General features: G+C 37.0%; 1 protein-coding gene across 4 annotated transcripts in view; it reads right to left on the bottom strand.

The window, feature by feature from the left end:
* LOC146000112 (uncharacterized) overlaps positions 1-15,828 on the bottom strand; it is a 61,281-nt gene that overhangs the window by 32,612 nt on the left and 12,841 nt on the right. For all 4 annotated transcript variants that reach the window (XM_083137456.1, XM_083137458.1, XM_083137459.1 and 1 more), the window contains exons 2-3: positions 14,003-14,227; positions 3,717-3,893 (exon numbers count right to left, since the gene is read on the bottom strand). In XM_083137456.1, the coding sequence (XP_082993582.1) occupies positions 3,717-3,893; positions 14,003-14,218 (393 nt within the window). In that variant the 5' untranslated portion in view covers positions 14,219-14,227. The remainder of the gene's footprint in view (positions 1-3,716; positions 3,894-14,002; positions 14,228-15,828) is intronic.

Raw genomic sequence — 15,828 nt, 5'->3', positions numbered from 1 at the left:
AAGGTCGCGTAGAAGTTGAAAATATTTTGTTTTCCAAAATGTGACTGTTTTGTATAATCAGGAATAGTAAATTTTTTACTCATACGTAGAGGCACATATTTTTGGTAAATAAAAAAGCAAAATTTCGATACAAAAACAAAGTCAATTTCAGGTTCAAAAGCAGTAAATAAAATAAAATTTTGCTGTTATAGCAGTGAAAAAGCGGTATATAAACTGGTTGTTGAATCTGCGTTGTGAGAATGGGAATTCGAAGCGCGCTGAAGGAAACCTTTGTTTGTGAGCACAAGTGTTCCACAAATGTTGAACAGAGGTCACCAAGCATTGTCTAAAAATAGAATGTCAAGCAGCTGCAAGAATCGGCGTTCATTTTTCAGTGCGTTCTAGCTTTTCGTCCGTGAAAGTTGTGCATAGGTGTGTGTCGTTTTGTGCCCAAGTGCGAGGATATTTTTTGACTGAAGTGACATACTTCCAAGGACTTTTTTGTCATCTACGGCAATGATGCAAATATTTTTCTGTTTCTTACATGAAAGCGATAATTTCTATGTGCATTTTGAACTTTTCATATCCTTTTTTTCAGGGGATGAGAAACCCCATTTAAAAAAAAAATTCAGAGGATTTCCCCCCTTTCCCCCCTCCATATGTGCGCCGAATGTGCATAAATTATATATCGTCTGAATCTGTGATTCATTCTGCATACAACGGTATATCGTTCATATCTCCAGGGCAAATAGTCTCTGAGCTAAAGTCATTTCAAGGTACCACTGCATTTTGAAGCTTGAATCAGTGGCGTGCCGACCATTCGTTTTGGGAGTATAACTCTAGTTACATTGGTCATATGATAATAATGCAAATATTTTTGTGTTCCTTACATGTTAGCGATCATTTCCATGTGCATGTCGACACTGTCATGTACTTTTTGCTTGAGGGGAGGGTAGGGGAACAAAATTTTTTTCCCCGAAATTTTGGAATTTTGAGAGTTAGCCCCCTCCCCCCGTCACATATACGCCGAATTTGCAAAAATTTCATATAGTCTGAATCTCTGGTTCATTCCGCGTACAACGGTATATCACTCATCTCTCTAGGGCAATTAGCCTCCGATCTACACTCATTTAATTGAAACTCTGCATTTTGCTCAAAATCGGCTCGGGCAATAGAGGCTTACTTGTGAAAAAGGCCTTGGGCGACAAAAGGTTAAACATATGTGTACTACTTCATACTGCATTACTGTGGCATTACTTATACAGAGGTTGTTCGCTTTATATCCAACCATTTTTGACGGGTACTCACCTTAAAGAGATACCGCGCCGCCACCACCGATCATGTTCTATTGGACCCCCAGCATTGTGGACTATCGCCCGGCATCGCAGTTTCCATTGCAGCAAGCTCCGGCGCAGGACAGTCATGGGAATTCTGTCCCACTCCTCCCTGCAAGCTTTCCATAGACCATCCAGGGTGCGAGGGCGGCGATGTTGAAGACGTCGTTTCAACAGTCCAAATGCGCAAAAAATCCATTGGACTGGCATTTGGGCTTTACACAGGAATGTCTTCAAACGGAATGGCACGAATTCCTAATTCCTCTGCCATTTCCTGATAAAAACCTAGTCATGTTCTGGCGGTATGACTCGAAGCCTTGTCCATATGGATCATCACCTGGTTCGCGTCCATTCCATACAATTGTGGGATGTCTCTCTGATAGATAGGTGTCAGAATGGAGTCTTGTAAGTATCTGGCATTCACCTTCACGTTTTTGTCCACCTTGCGTATCATCAGCTTACCCTCATATCCGAATCCCGTCACAACCATAAAGCCACGAGGGAAACTTTCCCTGCACTGACGAACAAAGTTGCTGCGCCCCTTGCCGTCAATGTCAATGACCAACAGTAGTGAGATGGACATATGATTCATCCACTGTGACAACTTTCTTCCATTTAGAACCCGCCAGGTACTTTTCATACAGTTGCCATAGACCATCCAGGCGTTGATGTTGAAGATGCCAATCGACGGATCCCCCTTAGCACTACAGGTTGCAGCCCTTCTCCTGGTGGTTTTCGTGGGTGAATGTTTCGCAAGGAGAGCCTGTTGTGGGTAACGGGCCACAATAGCTTTCGCAGTACTCACCCCGAGTGTTAACCCATTCTCCTGACACTGTTTCACAATGCGTACGTAGTAAAACTTAGCATGGATAAGGGCCATTACGTAACCCTCCCAATACCGGTTGATTTTTGGCACCATTTGAAAACATTCACTACCATCATTCACGCACCTACAAGGTCAGACACAACACTGCTCCCGCCAGCAGACCCATAGTTCCAGCATGATATGACAGGTGGCAGCACCGAATCGACAATGGTCGGATATAAAGCAAACAACCTTCTGTACAATACCTAACCAACGCTAAAAAATATGTTTGTGTGTATATGTGTGAGCATGTGCGAAGATATTAAACTCCCATAAAGGATTGTGGGGAAAAAGTACAGTATAAAAACAGTATTTGATAATCAAATTCTCAATCAAAAGTTGCAGATAAAATATTATGTTATATAATTATGTAATCACAATGTAGATTTTTCTTTGTCCAGCTCATAAAGTTCGACGTGCTTAAATAAAATGGTAACTGAACAAGGTGTGTTTTGGAAACTTTCAGTTATCTTCATATTGAAAAACCCTGTACCTTTATAGGTAGGTATATTATTGTTGTCAGAGCTAGTAATTGTAATTACAAATTATCAAAGGTTAATTCAAGTGTGTAAATTCTAAGGTCTCTACTTTTGATTCTTTTTTTAAAGAAAAAAAATAATAAATAAACTTGCTACCACCCCTAAAATGGAAAGAAATCGGTCTTTATGCTTTGCTTAGCTTTGGACCCCCCCAAATGTCTGAAGGAATCGGGACCTATGTAAAGTAGAAGGCCATTTACTACAAAAAGCCTTTCTATAAAAAACATATATGTGTATGTATAGTGCCATAAACCAAACAATCAATTTTAAGTGTGGGTTTTAAAAAAATACAAAAAAAAATCTATATAAATAAAAAACCATGATTATTTATCCACTCTGCTGTCTTTCACCTCAATTATGACAAAATTTTCTTGTTTTCTATTGTGTTCACTGCATGCACTTTCTTGAAAATTCTACAACTAACCCCACCGTTTCAGAGCTGTTTTAACCTCCTGTAGAACCTCGAATCTTGTGTCATGGAGCACAGACTTAACTACTTAAGTTCAAAGATGAAGAAACCAAAAGGGTGGGCAAGCCAAGAAGTGGCAGGCCATCAATGGCAACAGCCACAGGGTTGATGAGTTCATTCGAGCACATGCAGAGCATGTGTCCTATCGATCAACACAGGCAATGATTGAGAGTTTGGGATACCATAAAGTGCTTCATGGCACGAGATTCAAGCACCTACAGGAGGTCAAAACAGCTCTGAAATGGTGGGGCAGGGAGTGTTCTGTAGAATTTTTTCCAAACTGGTTTTGAATCCTGGGTAAAACGCTGGCTCAAATGCATCAAACGTGATGGGAACTATGTGGAAGGGTAAGTCTGAGTAGAGGGCACTACAGGCAAACTATATGTATGTTCATTGTTTCAATCTTTCCATTATTAAACAAATTATATCTCAACAGGCAAAACTGATTGATGCCCCCTTGTAGTTTTTGAAATTAGGTAGGAAAAACTACATACTGTTCAATGAAGTAGGTTAACATTAATAGCACTTACTTTGTTCGTATCTTGAGATAATCCAGCAATCTGCAGCATCTCTGCGGCTTCCAAAAATCCATGCAAGTCTTCTGGCTGCAGATTCACTTCACCTTGATACATGAATTGGAGGATAGCCATCAAGTCCTTGTAGCGAACATTCTTCAACATGATGATAGGATGCTGGCAAGGATTCACCTAAGAACAATAAATTGGAAAAGGTCATTATCCACAAATTAAGTAAAGCAAGTACAATAAATTTTGTTCCAAAGAACTTAAAATGGTTCAAAATTCCTGAAAAATACTGATTAGGTACAATCGTTAAAAAAATAGTAAAATAGGTATATATAACAACCAAATGTTAATTTTCGAACCAAATTTTTATTTGTATACATCATTTTCAAAAGCATCTACAAATTATTGTAATACTATACTTGTGCTGTTAGCAAAAGTTACTTGTTGATACATGAATTACGCATGTGGCATAGTCCATATCAATTCATGCAGGGGGGCTTACCTTCATGGTCTCAGATGTTATTGAAATATACATGTTAAAATTCAGAACAAAGTAAGAAACCCGTATTTTTTTGTTTTGTCCAAAAAAAAATCCTGGTTCGAGATACAGGCTGCCAAAGATGGTGCCTCGGGCATCTTTTCTCACATGTGATTTTCGGCAAAATATTAAAATGCTCTATCTCTGGAACGGTTCAAGATATTTTGTTGCTGTTTTTTTATTCTTATTATTTCTGATTAAAATGATAACATCCGTTTGGAAATATGTGTCCAAGTTCTCTTGCTGTAGCCTTCTGTTTTTTTTTTGTTTTTTTTTTTTTAAAGTCAGAAATATTTTTTTTTCAAAAATTCCAATCCCAAAGATTTTTATTTTCTTACTGTTGATCAGTACCATACAGTACTACATTGCCTGAAAAGGAGAACTTCCACTTTTGAGTTGAACAGTTTTATAAACAATGTTTGTGTTTTAACTTCCATGGCTAATTTCTTTATTGTATTTTTTAAACTTTTTTGTCTCAAAAACACCAATCTCAAAAATTCTGAGAATTTTACAGGAGTTGTATAGCATATATATATATATATAGGTACTACATATCCTGAAAAGAAGAACACACCACTTTGGTTCTGGAATTTTACATAATGTTTTCTTTTTTTAAATCCACTCTCGGACCAATGTGCTCAATGTGATGCAATGAAAACAATAAATTAAACAAAGTTGGAACTAGTGAAATGTTTCAATTCATCTGGATTTTCTTTACATAGAACCTTCCAATTCATTAAAGATCTTCTGGAACAATGTGGAAGCTTTCAGATAATTCCAGAATGTAACAGAACCTACTAGAACAATCAGGAACCATCCAGATTATTCCAGAATGTAACAGAACCATCTAGAACATTCTGGAATCATCCAGATAATTCTGGATGTTTCGCCCTGCATATAAAAGGGAGGACACATGAATTCACAGTTCAGTTGTCAACAGGCAAACAAAGAGAGCAGTTCACCAAATTTGTGGTCCAACAGTACCTGTAAGCTTTTGTGAGGATTTTGCTGATTGATAAAGGTGTAGGGTGTTTTGTGGAAAGGACTGAGTTTGAAATGTCTTCTGACTGGGGCCACAGGAGAGTGAAGTGTGCTGACTATTTGCATATCCATAAAAGAGTGATATATAAGACTAGCAAAAAAACAGACTCTCTTCAGGTTGGGAATAAGAGTGCTCATTTCAAGACTGTTTCAAAATCAATATGTTTCCAGTGATGACTTTGTGTGTTCTAGATGCTTGGACAGAATATCAACAATGACACTAACTGAACAAGAAGAAGACTTCCATGGTGTGGATGATGAAGAATTTGTAAACTGCAGAAGAAGAATTAGATTCCCTGAATAAGTCAGCTATAGAGGTTGGTGTTAGTCCTGTTAAGAAACCATGGTCAGTGAAGTCAAGCCGTAAGCTGAATGCATCAAGAAAGCGCAGAGAAATTACTGAAGCTGTGGGTGAGTACAACAAAACAAAACTGACCAAACTATTCAAAGTAGAAATTCCATCTGCAGAAGAAAATGAACCAAAAGAAGTTTGCGCAACTTGCCGAGAATTTATATCAAACATCAATTCAGCTGTTAAATTGTGTGAATCCTACAATGAAAAGGTGCAAGTTCTAATAATTATCCCAGTGTCCCTTTCTAAGGTACAAATTTTGCACCACATTCCATCTGCAACAAAATACATGGTGGACAAAACAAGAAATGTGAGGTCTGCAAAAGGAGTGTTTGGAAAACCGGATCCCTATTATGGTAATCTGTGAAGGAAGCACATGTTCACATTGCACAGTCATTTTATCTGGAAGATAAATGGGACTGTTCTCGCCAGAGCGTCAACAAAAAAGACACTATCACTATAACAGTTGCAGGAGAAAAAGTGGTGAAAGTGAAAAGATACATGACCCGCAGTATTAAGAAACTTTTGCCATATATAAGAAGGAACATTCAGTATTTCACATTGGAAGATCAAAATTTTATGCACTACGATATAAGTGGGTGACATCTAGGTGGGTGTGGAAACACCCACCTAGATATGTCTGTTTGTGTGTGTATTGTGCCAATTTTGAACTTTGCGTGGTAACTTTGAAGAACTTACTTGAAGGCGTGACATATGACACCTTGATTGGATGTGTGAAGTCGTTAGTAGTCTGTGATGTACAGGGAGAGACCTGTTTGTTTCAGGAATGTGGTGACTGTCCTGGAAAGGGAGGACTTGCCTTACAGACACTTGGTCTGGAAAACATAGCAGACGACTCTTCGGAAGTTACATATGCAACATAGGGAGGAAAATAAATTCCTTAAGAAAACTGTTGCCATTGATACCTTCATTGATGAACTTGGGGAAATGGACAGTGAAAGCAGTAACACGCCAACATCTGAAGAAATTGCAACAACACATTGCAGAAGTGAAAGGACGTGTACAGGCTGAACAACTATGTTTAGTGCTTCACTGTGATTTTGCTCAGAACTGGTCTGTGATTCTGCCACAAGAAGTACAAGGGTATCACTGGAGTAATGACCAAGCTTCAATTTTTACAGGAGTCATATATTTTCAAAACAAGGCCACAAGTGTTGCAGTTATAAGTGATGACAGAGAACATGACTCAGCACATGCATTGTTGGCAATACACAAAATTCAACAACAGCTGCAATCACAGGCAGAAAAGATCATTATTTCTGATGGTGCCCCTAGTCATTTCAAAAATCGTTACCAACTGTTTGAATTGACTAAGTCGCTTGTGCCAACGGATTGGGTATACATACAATGCTACTGGTCATGGGAAGGGGCCTTGCGATGGTGTAGGAGGGCTGCTGAAGCACCATGCTACAAAACATAATCTTTCCAGCCCAAGTACAGCTGCAATTCAGAACGCCGAGGATTTTACAAGAGTGGTGAAGTCATACACATCAGCCCTCATCCTGTTGCCCAAAGAGGAAGTTGAAGAATTCCGCCAGCAGAAAATAGAAGAATGGTCCAACCAAACTACCCCTGTGAAAGGAATTCGGAAGAGACATGTCTGGACTCACAGTGATGGGCAAACCTATATTGCATGAACTTTAAAGAGCAAGAAAGAAGAAATTTCATTGTCCAACCAAGATCTCAGAAACGGCAGGAGAATAATTCACAACCTACAAAGAGGGATGCTTGTGGCCTGTGTGTATGAGTGTAACTGGTGGATTGCAGAGGTTATAGATATCAATTGTGAGTTAAATGAAATCGTCGTGAACTTTATGCTACCACATGGACCGGCTGCTGGATATAGATTTCCAGCTGCAAGACAGCAACACCACCATCAGTGCTCACTTCCAATTTGCAATGTTCCTATTTGTTCAACAGGAAGGCCTCACTCAATATCAAAAGAAGATAATGATGCAGTTGAACAAAATTTTAGTTCATTGAATTCCTCATTTCAGTTCTAAGCAGAGTGCACTGAAGTGGTATGCTTTGGAACATGTAATATGTTTTGGAACTTGCACATATATTTTGGAAACTTTAATATGTTTTGAAAGCTGTGTCTGTTACTTATCATTATGAAGAATTAAAATGCCATGTCAAATAAGACTAGATTTTGATTTCATGAGACCAATAGGTGAGAATGTGGTAATGGCAACTGGTTTAATGTATGGCAAAATTTTCAATTGTTTATAAAACGTGTTAAACTCAAAAGTGGAAGTTCTCCTTTTCAGGGAATGTAGTACTATATGGTACTGATCAACAGTAAAAAAATCAAAATTATTGGGATTGGCATTTTTGAAAAAATATATATATTTTTGATTTTTCAAAAAAAAATCAGAAGGCTACAGCAAGAAAACTTGGACACATATCTCCAAATGGAGATTATCATTTTAATCAGAGCAACAAAATATCTTGAACCGTTCCAGAGATAGAGCATTTTAATATTTTGCTGAAAATCGCACGTGAGAAATGATGCCTGTATCTTGGGCCAGGAATTTTTTGGACAAAATAAAAAATACAGGTTTCTTACTTTGTCCTGATAACATATGTTTAATTCAATAATATCTGAGACTATGAAGGTAAGATTTTTTCTTTGCCTGCCTGAATTAATATGGACTATGCCATGTACAATTTGCTGCAAAATACAAAGATGGTTGGTTACTCACCAGGAAGATACCTCAAAACTAATAAGAGCCAGTTTTGCAATGTACAGTTAAGGTTCAAGTTAGCATGTAACTGAAAGTTTGCGAAAATTTTTGTTTTTCAATGTACAGTTAGCTAGTAACTGGAAGTGTAGTGCCGATTATCTCAACTACTACTTCGTCTTGCAGTTACCAGTCTAACCAGAAGTTAGGAAGCAACATGGCTGCCTCATGGAGCTATCCAAGTTGCATAGACAACTTCACTGTCAGAATAAACAAGATATGATTAATAAAAATGTTAAATTGGAATAGAAGAAGCTTGTTTTGTTTAGCACAGCTTACTAATGTCCATGCAAACAGGAAAATTAAGCAGTGTGGTTGTTAGAATATGTTTGGTGAGGTTGTTTTGGACAATATGTGACCATATCCGATCTACTAGGCACGCCAATGTTAGAGCAGTAATTTGGTCCGGTGGCTAGTGGCACCAGCTTCCTTCCATTTTATGTAATTCATGTCTGAGTCCTCGTCGTGGATCTTTCGTTTTACTTTTTTCTCAATTATTTGTTACATGTGTTGCTTGCAATTTGTGCCTTATTGTTGAATGATCTTCTCAGAAAAATATTGCAGTAAATTTTAAAATTATTTTTACTTGTACCTTCATATTTTTTAGAAGTTCCCCTACAAAGAATGCTTACAAAAATGTTTTTTTTTCTTTCTTTCAATAAACATGCACAGATGATACAAAGCTTGCAGTCAAAAGGCATTTACAATATCTACACATGAATAGTGTTTATATCAACAGACAGGAATTGTTAATGTTACGACTTTCGAGTTCTTCAAGCTTCTTCTACAAGAATCTACTCTTGAACCCCATAACAGCATTTGAACTATATGGGATTGGCCTTTATTAAAAGAAAGCCAAATCTGAAAGTGCTTGCTTTAGCTAAATTTATTTCATCATCATACAGAATGAACATGCAGCCCATTCAGAGTTTCAATTTCTTACACAATTAACAATTTTTCGTATATTAGTGCATAATGGGAAGGGGATCATGTGGCACATCATTTAAGATGTGTGTTTCCTCAGAAATAATAATATGCACTTATTTTTCCCCAAACTTTATTTGGTCAGGATATTTTGACAGTTGGAATTCACAATTGGTGTAATGTAGTGGGTTGATATTTATTCGTTCCAGGCGACTTAACATGGTCTTAACCCTCCATCATCCATCCTCATAGTAGTACAAATATTCTGCACATGGCACTCAATGCCACCCTTTCAAAACCAGCATTATTTACAGGAATTATCGATGCACATATTTTTGCAAAAAAAAAAAGCAAATTTCGATACAAAACTGAGTCAATTTCGGGTTCAGTAGTGGTAAATAAAATAAAAAGTGGTGAAAAAGCAGTATATAAAATGACATTTTGGTTTTAAAATTTTGAATATAATCCCAAATTTGATTTAAAAACTGCAGTTACTACACCAAATAAACATATCCCTTCTAATAACACATTTATGTTGTTACTAGAATATTAAGTTTATTCCTGTGTAAAGGGGTCCATTTTTGCTTCTCCTATATTTACAGCAGAATTAATCAATTTTCTGTGAATTGCATAACCCACAGGATAATTCTGACTTCAGAAAGTGTCGTGTCGGTAAATAAACTCTAAATTCCGTGTATAAAAGTCTATTTCGCATTTTGCAGTTCATTTCACAATATTTCATGACAAAACAGGGTAGGAAAATGTCTCATACCTTTCAGAAACATTACAATTTGTTATTTCATATTTCGTGTTTTGGTCAAAAATGAAATGTGCATGCCTCTACAAATTACACTATAACTTACTGGAAATCAGACGAAATATACAGGGCTAGCATAAATGATTCATTCGTTTTGAAAAGGCTATATTTTCAAAAGTATTACACGTACACACATGAAAGATATATGAAAAGAACCACACTCTCACCAAGTGTATACACACTCTACAAATTTATTATTTTTAGAATAAAATCTCGGTGCATTTACTTTGTTAGTCTGTGAGATACGTTATCTCATTTATTTAAGTAAGGTAATAATAAAGTTTCCTGGCATTTTTTAAAGTTTATTTCTTTAAGCATAAATGATTCATTTGTTTTGAAAAGGCTATATTTTCCAAAGTATTACACGTACACACATGAAAGATATATATGAAAAGAACCACAAACTCACCAAGTGTATACACCCTCTACAAATGTTCGATATGTGCCCCTTTGGTTACACGACACACGTCCAGACGATACTCGAGCTCATTCCATACATTTTGTAGCATAGTCCTGTCAATGGCCTGCACTGCACCACTGATGCGTTCTTTGAGCTCAACTAAGGATTGCGGTAGTGGGGGTATGTAAACAAGGTCCTTAATGTACCCCCACAGGAAGAAGTCGCAGGGCATTAAATCAGGAGATCTGGGAGGCCAGGGGAACAAAGCTAAGTCATTCTCACAAATACGCCCAATCCAGCAATGCGGAAGTTCATCGTTTAGGTAGTCACAAACTGGGATGTTTTGTCTATCCTCCATTGATGTTCCAATAAGGGGGTGAGAACTGACCAGCTGGAGCAAGGAGCAGAGTGTTGCCAAATTCGTGACTCCTTACCGGGAGTTGCGATTGTGTTGGCCTCCCAGATCTCCTGATTTAATGTCCTGCGACTTCTTCCTGTGGGGGTACATTAAGGACCCTGTTTATGTACCCCCACTACCGCAATTCTTAGTCGAGCTCAAAGAACGCATCAGTGGTGCAGTGCAGACCATTGACAGGACTATGCTACAAAATGTAAGGAATGAGCTCGAGTATCGTCTGGACGTGTGTCGTGTAACCAAAGGGGCACATATCGAACATTTGTAGAGGGTGTATACACTTGGTGAGTTTGTGGTTCTTTTCATATATCTTTCATGTGTGTACGTGTAATACTTTGGAAAATATAGCCTTTTCAAAACAAATGAATCATTTATGCTTAAAAAAATAAACTTTAAAAAATGCCTTCATGGCACAATGCTGTATAGACAGGAAACTTTATTTTTACCTTACTAAAAAAAATTTGAAATAACGTATCTCACAGACTAACAAAGTAAATGCACCGAGATTTTATTCTAAAAATAATAAAAACTTTGCCACAAACTAAAAAATGAATTCACCATTCAAAAACACTTCAAAGTAATTTTCAGAATGAAAAGAATCTGTACCACTAATAGGGCTCAGAAATGAACAATTTGTTCCAAAATTCTCAGTGAAAATCTTATTGACTCACAGAAAAAGCAATCAAATGTGTGAAACACAACTTGAAGAAACTTCAAAAATAGTTTTTCTTGTATGTACGTATTGCTTGCATTGTAGAATTATTTTCTTGTAGTTTACGGTTATTACAAGCATAAGAAAACAGTTTTTCGTTGTGACGTTTCAGGAGAACACATGCTCCCCTCATCAGACATTTATTTTTTGACTAAAGATACAGTTATAACAATGGTTAGCAATTTTTTAAACCAAAAGAATCCATTATATAATGGATGTTGTCAATGTTACATTGTTGTAATATAGCAACCTAACTGTGAAAAGAAGCAGTCTGTTTTATTTTTATGTCATTAATTTATTTTACTACTTTATAAAAAATTTTGATCACATTATTTTTTTATTTAAAATTATGAATCCCAAATATCATCAGGTAATCACTGTTTTCAAAAAGTTTCTTGACGTTTTCTTATGCTTGTAATAACCGTAAACTACAAGAAAATAAAACTTCAAAAATATTTTTAAAATGTTCAAATCTCAATATTTTTTCCTGCTTTTACAAGATCTACATAAAAAAAACATACTAACTTAAATAAAAGAAACTGAATGTTGTAAATTCTCAATATCGTTATTTTGACAACTGACATTTCATAAATTTTGACAAAAGCATCAGTTATACTTTCACATGTTTTATTGATCCAGGAAAATAAATAAATAAATAAAAAAGCAAAATTTTGGAATGTAAATTAGGTTTACCTGATTTGGTTTATTTTACTTTGCATTTCTACCACTTTTGGATAATCGCGAAGATGAGTATGATTTGGTGTTTTAAGTCCACTTTATGCACAGTATGGCTAATCGGGACTAGACCTACAGTTTAAAGTGGGATCCGAACCACTTGTGCCTCCACCGGGTATCGAACCCGGGACCCCTTGATTACAAGGCAACGACGCTACCACTGCACCATGGGGGAGGCCCTAAGATGAGTATGAGTGATGGTATTGTTGATTGCAGGTTACATTGAATGACTTATGTGGGCAGGCTGAATGGGAGAGAGAAGAGGAGATAACAAGATTCATATTGGGAAACCTGATGGTAAGAGACCTGTAGGAAAGCCAAGATGCTGATGGAGGGATAACGTTGAGATTGACATGAAGGAAATCGGTAAGGATTGAAAAGATTGGATTGGCCAGGATAGGGACAGATGAAAGGTTTGTGTTGCTCCAGCTATAAACCATTGGGTATAAAAAGGCTAGACAGTTAGTTAGTCAGGATTACATTGAAGTCGAAGAATTGGAAGGTAAGAATAGAACTAGAGAGATATCAGTAACAAAATGTGTATAATTCACAAACAAATCAGTGTAACAGTGAATTGAATTCTTGTTTTAGGCCCACTATATGCACAGAAAGGCTAATCGGGTCTGAACCTACAGTTTAAAGTGCGATCCGAACCACTATGTGCCTCCACTGGGTATCGAACCTGGACCCCTAGATTACAAGGTGAGGATGCTACCACTGTGCCATCGGGAAGGCCCTTATATCAGTGTAACAGAAATACACAAAACTTACCAAATATAATGGTTATACACGTCAATTTACCCTGGACAACATTAAGGATTATCAGTGAACACAACAAAAAAGGCAAGAGTAAAAAGTAAAAGTGAAGTGCTCCCTTGTGCTTTGCACAATGCCATGAAGGCATATAAAGGATGTGGAGTTAGGGCCCCACATTTTCTTGATCACAGTCGAAGGTGGGAGTGATGTGAACAGCACCACACCCCTGGCTGTGTTTATCCCCCAGAGTTTCCTCCAAGTACCCACTTTATACAAAGCAAGATGGGTGTCGGAGCCGCTTGAACATGTGGAAAAAAAATACCGGTTCTTCCCTGCCAAGGATCGAACCCGGGCCTCTCACTTTGACCACGGCTACAGAAAAGGCAAGAGATTAACAACAATAGATAATATACATTAATGAGGACTGGTGCACAGCGATGATATACTTCAGGTTTGGTCCACACCATTGGTCAGTATACTTGAGATATGAAGAAATTGATGAAGGTACACTACGAAGAACTCCAATGCTCAGACTGGGATTCAAACCTGGGACCCTTGGCATTGTAGCATGCTGTGCAAACCACTCCATTATGGAGGCTGGCGAATGTAAAGTGAGACTCATCTACACTGCTGATTAGATTAGTACCCTTCACGAAAATTATCAACTTGAATTTTCTGCAAAAAAGATGGCAAAACCATGCAACGTTACCACTTCTGTACAAGGTCATAGTTTTCAAAGCACCAACCTGTGTAGTGAGATGAAACAATGCAGTAATCAATAAGTAAGCATAAAATAGTATCAATTGGGTTCCACTTCATTGCAAAAACCTTACTCACCTTGAACAATGTCCTTAGATATGGACTGCACATAGAAAGAACCAGTTTGTGAGCCTTCATGTACTGGCCATCACAGGCCAATGTCACATCCTTCAAATCCTCCCCAGCCAAGGATTCCCGCAGGCTAGCAGAGAGGTTGGGGAGATGATCCTGCCACAGCATCAGGAACCCTTGTGGCTTATTAAAAAGAAGTTCAGACAAACTCTCAGAATCCATGACTCGTAACTGAAACAAAACAGGAATAAGGTTTTGTAAAAGTCTCTACAAATGTCAGAGCAAAGTGTAAAAAAACAGTAAACAACAATTACTTGAGCCATGAGTTACATTATTACCACCTTGGGTTATGTGCACAAATTGGTAAAGGTAAAATCTATTCTGTGAAAGATGGATCAAGTCTAATATAACACAGAAATCAGCAGATAAGAAATGTTTGACAACACTGACAAAGTTCTCATATGAAATGTACTGATGATACCAATATCCTACCAATCTGATGTTAGAATGTTCCATGGATACTCTGAATGGTTCATACACTTCTGTAATTAATATTTTTAGCAGTACTGCAATAGCTTTTGCCTAAGCAAAAGAAATTCTCTTTGTACTTTTATATTCTTTATAAAAAGGAATAAAACTGAAAAATACTATAAATTATTTAAAAAATAGGATCAGTGAAGCTATTTGTAATTTTACAAATATACTGGCATGCCTGTGTCAGTTGATACTGATAAACAGAGGCAGGTATTTATGGAGATAAATTTTACTACTTGTGTTTTTTAATGTTGCTGCTAATGCAGACAGTTGGAGATTGTTTTATACTCCTGGTGGAGATTAATGAAAATTGCTGAAAATAGAATTATCTCACAACTGATGTATTTACTCACAATCCACAAACACAATAATTAATATTCAAGATTCAATACATCCGGTGTGTTGTGTACAAGAATAAAATGATTGACCGCACTATTTAGAATTAGAGCTAAGCCGATACCACCATTTGCCGATACCGATACTCACCGATACTGATGCCGATACCGATACTTGTATAATTCCAGTCTAAAATAAAAAGGCAAGTTACCGAGTCATACCAACTCATCACATCACTACGCACATATTTAGAAATATATAATTTGGGTAGCCAGTCCGAGCCAAGTGTCTCAGAAATATAATAATAAAAGTGTTTCTATTTAATACGTTAATATAATTATTGGTCGATCCATAATAATACGTAAATTAATTCATTAGTACTTAATTTCTCCGATCCATATAAAGTATTGTTGTATGTAACCACAGACTAAGAAACGGAGGAAAGAAAACGTTAATGCCTATTTTGTTCTTTACTTCTTGACTAAAAAATATTGTTATAAATAGTAAAAGAGATGCTAAAAAATCAGAGATAAAACAGCAAATATTCATCATCTAGCTTACGTGTAGTTAAGACCACTAAAATTTGTGTAAAAACAACTGGCCTGGCAAGAAATTCATGTCAAAGAAGTAAAAAATTGAATATCTATTGAATAACAAAAGGAATGATGGTACATCCATTAGATGAAGAGTAAAGTTCCTGATAAATATTTTATGTACATTTTTCTAACTAAGACCCTCTTCAGAGGGTCCTTCCCGATGGTGTAGTGGTATTGATCAATAAATCCCTTGTAATCAATAGATCCCAGGTTCGATACTCAGTGGAGGCACATAGTGGTTCGGGTCTCACTTTAAAATGTAGGTCCAGTCCCGATTAGCTTATCTTACTTAGATACTGTCATTCAAAGCCGTATGTTCCCAATCTAATCTCGGCAGAAATAATGATTGATTGATTGATTTGCTTT

The sequence above is a fragment of the Lepisma saccharinum genome, chromosome 16 (genome assembly GCF_977018435.1).
Source record: "Lepisma saccharinum chromosome 16, izLepSacc3.1, whole genome shotgun sequence".
Taxonomy (NCBI): Eukaryota; Metazoa; Arthropoda; class Insecta; order Zygentoma; family Lepismatidae; genus Lepisma; species Lepisma saccharinum.
The sequence above is the reverse complement of the archived record's forward strand: the minus strand, read 5'-3'. Positions and strand labels throughout refer to the sequence as shown.